Source organism: Herpailurus yagouaroundi, unplaced genomic scaffold, assembly GCF_014898765.1.
Source record: "Herpailurus yagouaroundi ecotype Mexico unplaced genomic scaffold, PumYag 182, whole genome shotgun sequence".
Taxonomy (NCBI): Eukaryota; Metazoa; Chordata; class Mammalia; order Carnivora; family Felidae; genus Herpailurus; species Herpailurus yagouaroundi.
Window position 1 is genome coordinate 21,050,255 of NW_024412413.1, and position 15,272 is coordinate 21,065,526.

General features: G+C 37.2%; 1 protein-coding gene across 5 annotated transcripts in view; it reads right to left on the reverse strand.

The window, feature by feature from the left end:
• The window catches only part of NR1H4 (nuclear receptor subfamily 1 group H member 4), a 72,673-nt gene that overhangs the window by 14,184 nt on the left and 43,217 nt on the right, over positions 1-15,272 (reverse strand). For 3 of the 5 annotated variants that reach the window (XM_040491110.1, XM_040491106.1, XM_040491108.1), the window contains 5 exons: positions 12,001-12,153; positions 9,992-10,125; positions 7,818-7,916; positions 7,407-7,506; positions 3,597-3,743 (listed from right to left, as the gene is read on the reverse strand). In XM_040491110.1, coding sequence (XP_040347044.1) covers positions 3,597-3,743; positions 7,407-7,506; positions 7,818-7,916; positions 9,992-10,125; positions 12,001-12,153 — 633 coding nt within the window. The remainder of the gene's footprint in view (positions 1-3,596; positions 3,744-7,406; positions 7,507-7,817; positions 7,917-9,991; positions 10,126-12,000; positions 12,154-15,272) is intronic. The other 2 variants (XM_040491109.1, XM_040491107.1) reach the window with 1 other exon arrangement.

A 15,272-nucleotide genomic window follows, 5' to 3' on the forward strand; every position in this document is an offset into this window, starting at 1 on the left:
ATGTGGTTGATGTTTGGGTAAAGTAATCTATTTGTGAACTGGAGGCATGCATATTTATTTATACAGTTCTTCTTATGGAAAACTTCGTTCTTGAACTTTTCTGAAATTTGCAAAATCACAAGTTCTGAAACCTATGCTAATCAAGCAAGTTTTTTTCTTTTTTATTACCTATTTTTTAACCTGCAAGACCCTCACCATTTCTCACCTAGTTTTTGCACTGATTTCTTTATAGGGACCTGCTTCTTATCTCAATCCCTCCAAACTTTCCTTCATATTACTGCTCGAAAGATCTTTCTGCAGTACTGGTATGGTCATGTCACACAGGCTCCGAACATTACAGAAGACTCCCCACTATATAAGAACTACAATAAGCTACTTTTGTGGTGTTCAACATCCATAAAAATCTAGCAGTTACTACATTTCACCTTCACAAATATTATTTTTAGCAATATCAAGGTATTTGTGAGTCCTCTACATGGATGCTCTCACATACCTCCTCATCTTTGCACTTGCAATTTCTATATTATTATAATTTAATGGATATATCTCTTGGAATGCCATTCTCAGGCTTTTGTGGCTTGACAAGTTCCTAACCATGATTCACTTGTCAACTTTGCAAGCCTTTTCTGACTCACCAAGTAAGCTCACACAGAAAGGCAAGTACATCTTTATGCTTCTATTTCATTTTTCAATTTTATGCTTCTATTTCATATTTCAACATACATTCCTCGTAGTCCTTATTACACTGCACCTTGATTTGGAATCCTTTGCTTATAGCTCTTTCCCACTAGTCAGTAAGGTCCCTGAGGACAAAGACATTTCCTCATCTCCATATCCTCAATAATCACACAGTGCTTGGCACAAAGTAAGTATTCAATGGATATTTGTTGATTGGAAAGATCTCCTTTAATGTGCCTATTGATCAGTAACTTATTTTCCTATCCTAATCAATGGCCATAACGTTTCAGTTAAGCAAGATAAATAAGTTCTAGAGATCTACTATACAACATTGTACCTATAGGCAACAATTCTGTGTTGTACACTTAAAATTTTGTTAAGAGGATAGATCTCATGCTAAGTGTTCTTACCACAATCAAAAAAAAAAAAAAATCAAGATACTCAAGGAGCTGCCTGCTTGACTGGCTAAACCAGCAATCAGAAATATTGATTAGTTAAGAGAAGGCAACCAGTAAGACTTATACAACTAGATGGTGCCTTGGAGGTTACCTGATTCAATTCTTCTCCCTTACTCCCAGCATCCTGGACAGATGGATGGAGGGATAGATACACACACACACACACACTGTACATTTCAGAACACGTAAAATAAAATCTGTCCAGGACAAGAATCTATATTTCTTTATAATACACTGTCTTTCAAAAGGTGAAAATCTCCAACAATCTATTTCTCAGATCTTTTCCCTTCTTTCCATTTCTTCTGGCAGCACATTCGTGAAACCTTTGCCTTCTGACTGGTGTCACTGGAAGATTTGTAAAGCATGATGTTGATGTTTTTTCCTCCTCTGCTCAAAAATCTTCAGTGTCTCCCTGTTTCTTTTTTTTTTTTTTTTTTTTTAGTGTTTTATTTTTGAGAGAAAGAGAGAGAGAGAGAAAGTGAGCAGAGGAGGGGCAGAGAAAGAGGGAGACACAGAATCCGAAGCAGGTTCCAGGCTCTGAGCTGTCAGCACAGAGCCTGACACGGGGCTCAAACCCATGAAACATAAGATCATGACCAGAGCCAAAGTCAGATGCTTAACTAACTGAGCCACCCAGGTGCCCCAGTATCCCCTATTTCTTATAAAATAAAGAATAAAACCTTTAGCCCAGCATTCAAGGCCCTCAACCATTTGATTCTTTTTAGAAATTCTATTTCCCTTTAATGTAACGCTTTATCTAAATAAACTCAACTATTCATTCTTCTTTGAATGCATAACCTGGGCTTTCTTGCCTCAATCCTTTGCTTGGGTTGGTCCTTCTTTCTTGTACCTCTATCCTGAATATCCACATCTAATATCATTCAAGGCCCAGTTTGCCAGTGAAATCTTCCAGAGCCCTACCAACTAGGAGTCACCTTTCTCTCAGTTCTCTTCCACATTTTGTTATAACTACCTATGTAAAGTTCATGTCTTCCTACTAAACTGTAAGCTTCATAGGAGAAGGAACACATCTGATTCCTCTCTTTACTGCCTCCATAGTCGCTTGCCCTTAAGTACATGTTAAACTAGTAAATCAATGATATATACAAATAATGCATATTTTAAATGTATATTCTTTAAATCTATCAATAATGATAATTATACTTTCAGTGTTTAAAAAAACACAATGACTATGGGATGGCTGCTTTTAAAAAATTATTTCCAATTTTTCAATTATTTTTCTTATATAACAAATGCAGAACTTCCTAAAAACTTTCCTTCCAACCTCTGTTCTAAAACACTGATTTTATAAGTACCTAAACTTTGTTCTAGTCTTTCATAGAAGGATACTTTGGGAAGAAAGGATCTTGAGACATCATCTCTTCTCATCTCTCCCCTCCCAACCCATATAGAAAGTATCTCAGGAAAACAAGCACTTATCCTATTTTAAGACTCTTCTAAGATAAACTGCACAGAATTCCAGGAAATTTATTGCAATGTCTCTTAACCCTTTCTGTCGCAGTATTCCTCCATAATAAGTTCAACTCATACTATTATTTCATTTGGTCTCTTGAGAGACATGTAGCATAGTGGCTTAGACACACAGCTTCTGAAGTCAGACTTCCTGTCTGTCTCTGGGAAAGTTATTAACCACTCTCTGTGTCAGTCTCCTTATCGATAAATTTTGAATAATAATGGTACTTATTTCATAAGACTTTGCAAGATTCTGATGAAATCATGTATGTAAATTATTTAGAACAGTGTCTAAAACCTAATGATATGATATATAAATTAAATGATATATAAATGTTGTTATTAATAATTCTTTTTATTTTGCTTTGAATAGAGATGGATAATAGTTTGAGCCACAGTCTTTCAAACATGAAGATTTTGAACAAGTGAATCTTTTTTTCGACTGAATAATCCCAACACCTTTATGCTATGTTTTTCTATCTAATTTTCCAAACTTCTAAAAATTCCTCCTTTGGCCCTTAATCTTAGTATAGGGCAAAGAGTATTTTTAGTATTTTGCTACTACAAGGACATGTGAAGCAACCCTCTAAAAGCCTCATCTAAGGGCACCTGAGTGGCTCAATCGGTTAAGCGTAAGACTTGAGCTCAGACTTCAGCTCAGGTCATGATCTCACTGTTCATGAGTGTGAGCCCCACATCAGGCTCTGTGCTAACAGCCCAGAGCCTGGAGCTTTCTTCAGATTCTGTGACTCCCTCTCTCTCCACCCTTGCCCCACTCACACTCTATCTGTCTCTCTCTCAAAAATAAATCAATATTAAAAAAATTAAAAACAAAAAGCCTCATCTATTTAACACATATCTTTTTAGAGTCATTCACCATACTAGTCACAATGTGAATGTAACTTTGCATAAGATAGGTAAGAAGCCTGCCTTCATGGAATGCTTACTTGCAGGAGCAAACTCTTTACCATTAACCAAATCACATACCACTCCTCCGAATTCTTTCTTCCAATAGGTCAGCATGTCCAGCTGGAAGCTTCTTATTGAAAATCTCAGCTGAACGGAGGAACATAGCTTCTACTGCAGACCCTTTCAGCAAAGCAATTTGATCTTCATGGTCCAAAGTCTGAAATCCTGGATGAAGATGATAATCAAATCAAACCAATCAAATCAAGGAACTGTGAATGCTATATAACAATATTTCATCATCATTATCATCCCCATTGATAAAACATTTCCATAAAGTTATTTTGTAATTGTTTTAAGATTGGGTAGTCAGATTGAGTCACTAAAAATTGATTTTTCTGTCCCAAATAGAAGCTGACTTTTATCTTATTGAGTAGGATTTGTTGTACAAGTTGGGTAAAAAAGAATGTCCTATCCACACCAAAAATACATATAATGGCAGTAAAGGCTGATTCAGATGAAGGAACTCAGAAGTTAGAAGCAAACAGATTCTCTTTTAGCCATTATATTAGTCACATCTGGTGATACAGGGTCAACTCTGAAGAATGGAAGCATCCACAGACCAGAAAAAAATCTTTACATGTATCCAGCCATGGGAAGGAATTGACAACCTGAAGGAATTGACAACCTGAAGGAATATAACACCACTTGGAAAATCCAAAGTCCTTATCCAGGCTTGTATGCCACAGTCTCCAGCAGCCTCTCTGACATCATTTCCTCCTCTTCCTTTCTCTCACTCACTGTGTTCCAGCCACACTGACTCATGGCCCTGCTGTGAACATACAAGTTTGCTTTGCCTCAGGAGTAAATGCCCTTCCCCAGCTATCCAAATGCTTTACTCCCCCAACTATATGCAGAGACCCTATATTCAAGGTGACCCTACTAAAATACTACTACTCCCCATAACTCACTAGCCCCTATCTGCTTTATTTTTTTAATGTTTATTTATTTATTTTTGACAGAAAGTGTGTGATCAGGGGAGGGGTAGAGAGGGAGACAGAGAATCTGAAGCAGAGTCCACACTGTTAGCACAGAGCCTGACACAAGGCTCAAACTCATGGACACAAGCTGAAGTCAGACACTTAACCAACTGAGCCACCCATTAACCCCACTAGTTGCTTTATTTTTACTCATAGAATTTACCACTACCTGACATAATAAATTTATCTGCATATTTATTCATCATTTGCCACCTCGAATAGAGTATAAACTTCATGAGGGCAGAGACTTTGCCTGTTTTGTTCACTTTTGTATCCCTAGTACCTGGCACATAATTGATATCCAAGACTTATTTGTTGAATAGTTGGATAACTGAATAAATGGGAAACAAACATAAGCTCCTATGCACATGTATACATACACATAACACACTTATGAAGATAAACTAATACCATCAGTGTCCAGATGGCTTAGAAAAGTATTAAATAGAAATGGGGTTTAGAGAAGAGAGTAATGTTAAGGTTTAAGAATCACTATCTTAGGGGTGCCTGGGTGGCCCAATCATTTTAGGCATCCCATTCTTGATTTTTGCCCAGGTCATTATCTCAGGGTTCATGAGATCAAGCCCCGCATCATTTGTTAGGCCCTACTGACAGCATGCAACCTGCTTGGGAAATTCTCCCCCCACCCCCTCTAACTAACTAACTAGATAGATAAATAAATAAATAAATAAATAAATAAATAAATAAACTTAAAAAAAAAAGAATCACTATCTCAGAGCTCCTTTGAAGGCAGAAGCCATTCCTGCAGGGTCTCCAGCACCCTGGACAGTGCCTGGCACAGGTCGTGCACCATGAACTACAAAATGAAATGATTCATCTCTTTAACCCACACCATTTCATTATTGGTATTATATCACTATTACTGTTATTTTTATTAATGTTGTCATTTCCATAATTATTGTTAAAATATTAATTTTAACTATATTACTAGTACTGTTAAAATTTCTTTCTCAGGAGTTTTGGTCTTTTATTTCCTATTGTATTTTTTTTTCCTTCTGTTTTCTCATTTTTAAAAGTTTATTTTTAAGTAATCTCTACAGCCAACATGGGGCTTGAAACTCACAACCCCAAGATCGAGTCACATGTTCTCCCAACTGAGCCAGCCAGGTCCCCCTGCTTGACTCATTAAACACACATTAATTATACTCTTTCTTCCCCCTCAGGAACTAGTCTAAGCACTGGAAATAAAGAGATGTGTTAGATATTGCTGTTGCTTTCAGATAAGCTACCTTTTATGAACAAGATTTTTTTCTTCAATTATTTTGTGGTTCAAGACCAATAGACCATTTGAACTGAAAACCTCTCTTTTCACAAACAACCAAAAATATATTTCTCCCATTCCCAATTCCTGCTCCCACACCTTTCACTCTTGTATAATCTTGTTTTTGATCAAGATTCCCCTCACCTTAATTAGCATATAACAAATTAAGTTCCTCTTTCATTGTAACAAAGAAGTGAGAGAATATTAATGTTAAAATGAGAATGAGAACTTCCTCCTCACATTTTATGAGTTTATGTAGGCTTATGTCTATTCATGACACTTTAATAAAATAATAGCATGATGCTGGCCAAAGAAGACAAATTAACCTAATTAAAATCTTACATCAGAAGTTACCTTCTATAATTTAATATTACAGTGCTGTGCTGTTATACAAGGTATTTATTATACTCTTCCAGTGCCCGGCTAGCTCAGTCGCTAGAGCATGAGACTCTTATTATACTCTTCCAGATCATAGAATTCTATTGTACTAATATATTTTTAAAACACCAAAACAACTTAAATCTATTGGCTGAGATAGCATTGATAATGTAGCCAAAGGAATTGGGAAGCTGAGAGATTAGAATCTTGAATTCCAGTTTCTGTACTGGCCCCATCCAAATGACTATAGATAAATTCCTCTCCCTTGTCCCACAATATATTGTTCAGTAAGCTCTACTGATTTTTGAATCTCTCTTCATTGTGTTTCCTCTTCCATCTCCCAGTGCTGTTGCTTTATTTCAAGCCTTCTGCCTTGAGTGGTGCAGTAGCATCCTAAATGATCCTCCTGCCTCTGGTCCCTCCTCATTCAAATTCATCTTATACAAAACAGAACAAGTCATATCTGTATTAGCATAAATCCCATCACTTCCCTCTCAATATAAACAACAACAAAAAAACACCAAAAACTCTTTACCATTCAGGGGATGAAAATTAAATTCCTTACTTAAGCCCTTGTTAATCTGACACCAACTTAACCTTATGCCTAACCAAGGAGTCTACCACATTATGCTGTGGCCACATTGAATTTTTCCATCTCTAATAATCCTATTTTTGTCCATGCCTCATTATATTTTCACAAGTAGATCTCTCGACTTGGAAGGTTCCTTCTATTCCATACCACCAGGACAACTCCGTTTTCTTTTAGACCCAATTAAAATATGATTTTCTTTGAGGTCTCCCTGTCTTTCTCAGGTACAAATAGCAACAACTTCCTCTCTGTTCAAACAGCACTTTGTATATAATATTTTTATTATAGCCTTTCCTAAATCACTTCCCTTGAAGGCACTAGCTACATACTTAGTATAGAATACGTATCAACAAGTGCTTATTAAATGAATAAATGCATGAATGACAACTTCACAAAGTCTCAATTTCTTAGTTTATCAATCTGGAAAAATTATTATAAGTGATTTGAAATATCCTATCTGGCTCTAACCATTCATGTCTATAGTAGTTAGACATATTAATTTAAATCAGATGTGAGATAATTTCTACTTTACGAACAACAGACCTGACTTTCTCAGTGTCACAAGAATATTGCACAGTATAGCATATACATGTAAAAAATACCTGGAAGTTTTTTTGTGAATTCTACAAGAATCTGTACATGACTGGTAGCCATTTCAGTTAAAATGAGAAAATTTTCTTCTGCACTGAATTCTTCTTTTAACTAAATTTTAAGAAGAAAAGCAAATGATTAATAAGTAGATAAAAGGATAACTCAAACACAAAATCATTATACTAAAGAATAAGATTTGGATAATAAAATTTAAGATCGAGCTTATATTTTTCAGTTCCTTGGAGAGCAATTACTATTACCAAGATAGATATGAAACGTCTGTTCTTTGTCTAATGCTGCTAAAAGTTTAAATGCATAACTTGAATTCTCAGCTCTAATTATTTCAAAGTAACAAATTCATATATAATTTATATAGAAAATATTAACTTTCAACCTATGCATTTTTAGATATTTGTACGTACAATTTTATTTGTTATTTCCTGAGGCATCCTCTGTTTGCTATACGAATCCATAATATAATGAAGAAGATTCTGTTGATCTGGGGTGAGTTCAGTTTTCTCCTACACTGGCAAAAAAATAAAAGGTATTAGGGAGGGTGGTTGTAATGTACTTTTCCTATATGCACATTCATCTGGAGTAAACTAATCTCAGAAATTATTGATAAAAGCCCTAAATATGGCAGGAAATATGCACTCTGATACAGTGTGCACTGTAATGGCTTACTCTGGGTCCTTGGTCAAGCATATCACAATTCACTAAATGGGTCCAAAATTGTTCATTTTTCTATTTGTAAAATAAGGATAACAAAATATTCATTTCATGTATATCTTGGGGATAAATAATAGTCTAGATTTGAACCCTATTAACCCCATTCATAGAGAAGTTCAGTGAAAGTTCAAGGTTTAGTCACTAAGGAAAAGTTCCCACATATAAAATAGAGAATCCAATTAAGGGCATTCATATAGGGCAGGAGTTGACAAACTATGGCCCATCTACCAAATCTACCTGACTCTACTGGAACACAACCACGTTCATTTGTTTATGTGTTATATACGCTACCTCTACACTAAAATAGCAGAGTTCAATAGTTGTCATAGAAACCTTGTAGCCAAAGCCTAAAATATCTGACCGTTTACAGAAAAAAAAAAAGTGTTTACCTAGCTCTGAAATAGAAAGTCATCAATCTGGACAATTCAGACACCAACTATCACTTTCTCCTTTACTAGCACATTTTGAAGAGTGTGGATAATTGTGTCAGCTCTTTGCTTCCTTATACCAAAAAGTGTTATTGATGAAGTACTATGGCAAAATAACACTTTGATATAAAATTATTTTTTTCTCAAATAAATGCAAAATACTATACTTGGAAAACTAAACGTGGATGAAGTTTTCCTTGTTAGTAGTACAATCAATATTAAGAAGAGTGTGACTTAAATAATCATGGATTTTTGTTTTCTCAACTAATGGCAAATTAAATTTCCTCCATATACCCTGTGGATTATCACAATGTGTTTAGTTAATCATCCAAGATGCTGTTCCTCTATTTTGTCTCAAGTTGTTCAAAGAACTTCTTGCATAAGAAATTTGAGCATAAGAAAATTGTGAATTCATTGGGAAAGGCTTCTCTCTGTTGTTCCACAGATGTGTATCCACTCAATTTTACCCATTGATAGGGACTAATCAGCAAACCTCTACTGAGTACATCTCCTTCGGACTGTAGGCCTCCCTTCTCAATGACAGGAAAAAGAAAAAGGTCATCAAAACTCAACCTGAAAAATCCATTCTATACACTGAACTAATTCTACTGGCAACCTCTTGGTAGTAGGAGTGGAATGGAGCCAGAGAAATGGAGAGCTTTCACTTTTTTACCTGATTTACTGCTATTATTTGAGTTTCTAGACCAAAGCAGGTATTACTTTCTTGATTAAAAAGAAAACTATTTAATACACAATTGAAATGAAATTCTGCTTGTGGCCTGTGGCTCTAATTTTAAAGCCTCCCAACCAGATCACTGATGTGGATAACAAAGGCAAAAGAAATATAGAAAAAATTAAATTTCCTTTGCAGCCCATTGACAAGTTCTTGGGACAGGCAAGGTGACCTTCCTCCAGGAACTCAACTGCCTCAATGTTAATACTTCACTAGAGGCAAAAGGCAACCTTTGCTTGACATTAGCCCGACCTCCAGGATCCTGTAAGTCTTCTTTAACATATAAAAATCCCTTTGGAAACTTCCTTTATCTCTACCCACCCCCAAAGATATATGTTAGCAATCAACCTCCAAGCATTTGCCCACTGATATACATCTGAAGGGTCTCATGACAAGGGTTTACTAGACAGTATAAATGACCCCTGGAGATCCTGGACACTTGCTTACAAATTCCTTAGAGACTAACCTTATCTCTAACCCTCTCCCAACTTGAAAGTGTATAATCAGTCATTTCTCATAATCCCCGTGCTGCTCTTTGTGCCCACAGGTCCTGTCCCATGCTTTAATAAAACCACCTTTTTTTGCACCAAAGATGTGCCAAGAGTTATTTGACTGTTCACTCCCAAGCTGCAACATTTCACATTAATCACTACATGCCAGAAGCTCAGCTCCTTCTGGCTTAGCCGACACCATTGCATGGTATTACCCTGCATGACTTAGTCGTCGAGGTCACTTGTCGCAAATCTCGACCTTCACTGTCTTCATTAATGGTCTGATCTGCATGCTGCTTCACATTTTTTCTTAGTCGTTTAGATTTACACTGAATTTCAGTTAACAAGCCTGACAAAATAAAAAACAGAGACTTCACCATGAAGTTCTAGTGGGTGCGTGGTCATGAGGCAGCTGATGTGTAGTCTGCTCACATCTGTGCAATTTGGCACAGAGCTAATTCTAGCCCTTTTGAATTTTAAGACTTGGACTTGAACAAGAAATTTATCCCTCTGTGAGTCTCACTTTCTTCACTTGTAAAACAGAAGTAATATCTACCTAAGAGTTTTGTGTAGATTAAGTATAATTGGGTCTTCTTTAAAAAAATGTACTTTATATAAAGAATTTGTAATACCAAAGCATTGTAGAAATGCAAGATATTCAGTAAATAAAAAGGGAACAACACCCTCCCTATTCCTAGTCTAGTGGACCCTGAAAGCTAGTGTTTCACAACTAATACTATTCTCATCCATGTTTATATAACTGTACCATAAAAAGCATATTCAGTTTCACATTAAACACACATAAGTAAACACGTGCTGTGTAAAACAAATGTCAACATCCTTCAGAGAAAATTTTTAAATCTTGTTAATTTTCAGAACTGTATAAATTATTGAGGACATAGAGATGAAAATAAGTCAAGGGGATTTTGAAATTTTCTTCTGAATAATTATGCAATATCATCATTAATTTACACTTGAGCTATAAAAAATAATGCAAAACAATCTTCCATAGTCCCATTTAACCTCCATATTCTCCAATGTTAATGAGAAATTCCAGGAATTTCTTTGTCCAGGGCATTTATTTTACAAGATCAGATGAAAGCTCTGCATCTGTTACTGGACAAGTTTGTGTTCATAAATAATATGATAGACTTCTATAAGTGGAGTGTTGAAAAATGTCCTCAGTGCTTCCATTGGAACAAGTTCATATTTAAGTGATGAGCAACATGAACCATCCAGTATCAAAGTAAGCGTTTCCATTGCAGGATTGGATTCCAGCAGTCATCCCTCTTGCAGTCTCTTGTTTCATATGCTAAGAGGAGATAGTGATCATCTACTATAAAACTTTCATCCACCAGAGCTGGATTATTTACACTGACCTATTTTTCCCCCTCATGCACACATTATTTCTCTGGGTCCATCCCAGTTGCTTGTACAGTTTGGGAACAATAGAATTGGAGTCACCTTCCAAAGTCTTTTCATTCCATGTGGCATTCCCTCCCTGAATGTTATCATCCCCTTGGTGACATTTGTTTGTCATTTGTTTTTTGAGGAGGAATGGGCCATATCTCAAAATCTGAGTGGTCTGTAGAATTTGCAGAATGAAAAATTAATACATTATATACTAGCATGCATTCCAAATTGATGAAGATTATGGTTCCTCACAAAGCCAGCAGTTAATACAGTGTCTCTTTATCAGATCAAAGGGCCAAATTATATTAAAACTCACAGTAGTTAATTTCCTGTGTAAACCTATACAAATTGGTTCAAAGCTGCACTAAGAGAAGAAGGACTACTAATAAAATGACTTGGTTTAAAACTCTATTTAGACAATTCAGAGGCAGTTATACTTTATAAAGCATTCTTAATCTTTCCCACAACTGTGAATGTTTATGCTAATTAAACAATAAGAAAGATATTAAATCACATTTGGAGAAAACTTTTAGACTGCTATCATTCTTGGAAGCTACTGTAGATTAATGCCACCTCACTCCACATATGATTCCTTGCAACAATGAATAACAAAAAACTGTGTCTTTCAGGTGAACAAAATGCTCTTTAGCTGACACTTTGGACAATTTCAGTGGTTCATTACCCTTTTCAAGAACTTTGATGGCTTAGTAAATCCCTTCTTTAATATGTGAAGTACCATTCTAATCATGTGAGTTACCTGCCATCTGCCTCCTTAGATTTTTAGTGGAATTTAATTGCTTGATGTGAATACCTGTATACATACATTCAGCCAACATTCCCATCTCTTTGCATTTCCTTAGGCGACACTCTTGGCACTTTCTTCGCATGTACATGTCCATCACACAGTTGCCCCCATTTTTACACTTGTACACGGCATTTTTGGTAATGCTTCTCCTGAAGAAACCTGTGAAAGAAACACAGAAAGGAATAAAAACTATCCTAACAACTTCCACTCAGAAAAACATATTAGGATTAAGGGATGCCAGAGCATTTTCTCAGGAACCCCCGGCAAACACCCAGGCAATCTTCAGGTGGACTGGTGACAGATAACTTCAACTGCACTGTGACTTCCAGAAGCCTGCTCTTTTCAATCTCTATCTCAAAGATAAAGACATGTTTGAACTGTAGCCTCTCTTAGAGAAAATCTTGCTTTTTTTTTTTTTTAAGAATGGTTACTTTCATTACATCTTTACCGGAAGACCATTGTGTTCCAGTGAGCTCTAGATGCTGGTGGTCCGAAGGTGAGTAAGTCATCCCTGCCCTCTTTGAGTTTACAGCCTAGAGGAGGGCAAAGCCATGCAACCAATCAAACAAGTGAAATTAGGTGTTCCTGGTCTGTGCTGGGACAGAAGAGGGAGGGAGAATGGTCGGTTCTGGGTGAAGAGATCAGACTTGGAAGCAAGTGTTGTGCTAATCCTTGCAAAACAAGTTGCTGTTTACCAGGCAGACTGGGAGAGGTCACATTCAAGGTTTCAGTTCAGTTCTTAACATGCCCAGCCTGGTGCAGTAATACAAATGCCAACCTTGATTTAAAAGCAAACATCTCCCCTGAGATGGTGGAGCCACCATTGCCAGCCTGCAACAGTTAAGCTGCAGGTGGAGAGGGAACACAAACGCCTTTCTTTCAGTTTCTTTTTTCTCCCACTTTCTACTTTTACTCTTCATCCTCCACCTGGCTAACCATAATTTCTGACACTTCCAGACTCAAGGTGGAGTGTGAATAAGGAGAGGATTTGGGGAGGCATGGGAAGAAGTGACAGGAAAGTGCTTACTTGGTTGGCTTGTGCCCCGCAAGTTTCTGAAATTGACTCCTTCTCTCTTGGAGTTGGGTTCTTTAGAGAATGCCCACCACTGGGATCCATTCCTTTGCAAGTCCTCAATGAGGACAAGTACATCTCTATTCTAGCCCGGGGCTTCTATCTCCTTCTTCCGCATGTAGGAATTTGGCAATTCACCACCATCCTCTGTACTCTGGGTCCCTCCATGTTGCCTTCTTGTCATGAGCTGATGATAATGACCCCGTGCCAGCTTTTTTTGGTCCAGCAAACTGCTGGAAGGAGAAATCTCTCCCACTTACCCATAAGCAGTCAGCCACCATACCTCCTGCCCTTTCATCTTCTCAGGTGAAAGTCAGATGCCAGTCTCCTGTGTCCCTCAGCCGTAAGAGATACATATCAATCTCCTCAAGGGATCCTGTTGAAGACCCTTTCATTGCGCCTGGGGCAGGAGGGCCTCCTTACTGTATAGATTACACCTGAGAAGGGTGGGACACGTTCTCCTAATTCTAACAAAAGTACCATACTTTCAGTGGTGGTCCCCAAGGCAGACATCTGTATCCCATCTGCCCACTCCTTTGCAGTAGGGAATGGGATCTATAGCACACTAGTCACATGCTCCAAAATCTTTGAAGACTATACTCTAGAATTTCCAACTCCTGCACACTTCATACCTCAAACTAGGTGAGGTTTTAACCATTTCTTGACTACTGACTACAAGATGGGCTCACTTTGGATGTAGCAACTAGTGCCAAAACTGAGATAGCAGGAGTCTTTCCTATTTTAACAGCCTGTCAGAATAATAGCTAACATTTATTAAGCACTCACTAGCTTTTGTTCTATTTCACCTGTATTTAGTTATTTAAACTCCATATCAATTTTATGATGAAGATAATATTATATGTCCCCATATTACAGCATGTGGGGAAAACGCACAGAGAAATTAAGCATTTTGGCCATTATCACATGGTTAATAAGTGGATTAGGAGGATTCAAACCCAGGCAGTCATGGACCAAAGGCCACACTCCCAACCACTATATCATAATTGTCTCCCTTAGGTTACAAGAGAATAGAATAACAATATTAAGTACCTACCACCTGAAAGCTACATTCTCTAACCTGGGAGACGTTCAGATAAATAAGACAACCCTTGTCCTCAGAGTTTCCAACTTAGAAGACAGAGAAGAAGTACATTTACAGCATAATATAAGATAGAGTGATAGGATAGTTAATTAAGTAATAAATAATTGGAATGTAGATGAAAAAGCGATCATTTCAAGGCCACATTATATGCTTTTGAACATACTGTCACATTCAGAGGAGGCAGCAATTCCATCACAGACATGGAGATTTGTATATTTGTTATGACAATTTTTCCTGCAGAAGGCAATAAAAATTTGTTCTAGTAAAATAAATATGACAATGTCTCAACACCTAGAAATCAAGTGTCTTGAGAGGAAAAGGCATTATAGGGTCTAGGAATGGCCCTGATTAATTCCACGTAGGGGAAATCAGAGAATTCAGGAAGGAGTAGAATTTGAGCTGGATGTTGAAGAATAAGTAGAGTTTTGAAACATGGACTGTGAGGGAGGAAGCACAGTCTGGGAAATGAGAAAAGGCAACAAGTTATGGAAATTCCAGGGAAGAGTGAATAGTCTATTTTGGTGGAAGGGTAGAATGAAGGGAGAATTAGTGAGAGGTGGGTGAGGGCATGTAGTGGGACAGAATATAAATGCCCTTCAATGCCACAATTGAGTCTTTACCGTGCAGAAAGAGAGAAACCATTAGAGGATTTTGGAAGAAGAGGGTGTGACCTAACCTCCATGTTGGGAAGAATCCTTTGTGCAAGGTGAAGAAAAGTGGACCAGCCCAGAGGTTATTAGTGCCTGAACTGGCTGGAGGGTGAGAAAAGAGAAGAGGAAAGGGAGGAACTCATGACTTGGTAACTAACTCAACATAAAAACAGAAGCAGAAGGAAAAGTTAGAGATAGCAAGGTTAAAAAAAAGTCATAGACTTGCTTGTGAAATTGTCAGCTGGTGTAACTTTCAGTAGGAAAGATCTTACCATTTTCCTAAATGTCAAATCCAACCACACAAAGTCTAAAAAAAGATTTTGTGCTTCAGATCAACATTGATATTGGGAGTGCAAATACCAAAGCATGTATTTTAAAAGAGACTCTAGGCAAAGGAAGGAAGGAAGGAAGGAAGGAAGGAAGGAAGGAAGGAAGGAAGGAAGGAAGGAAGGAA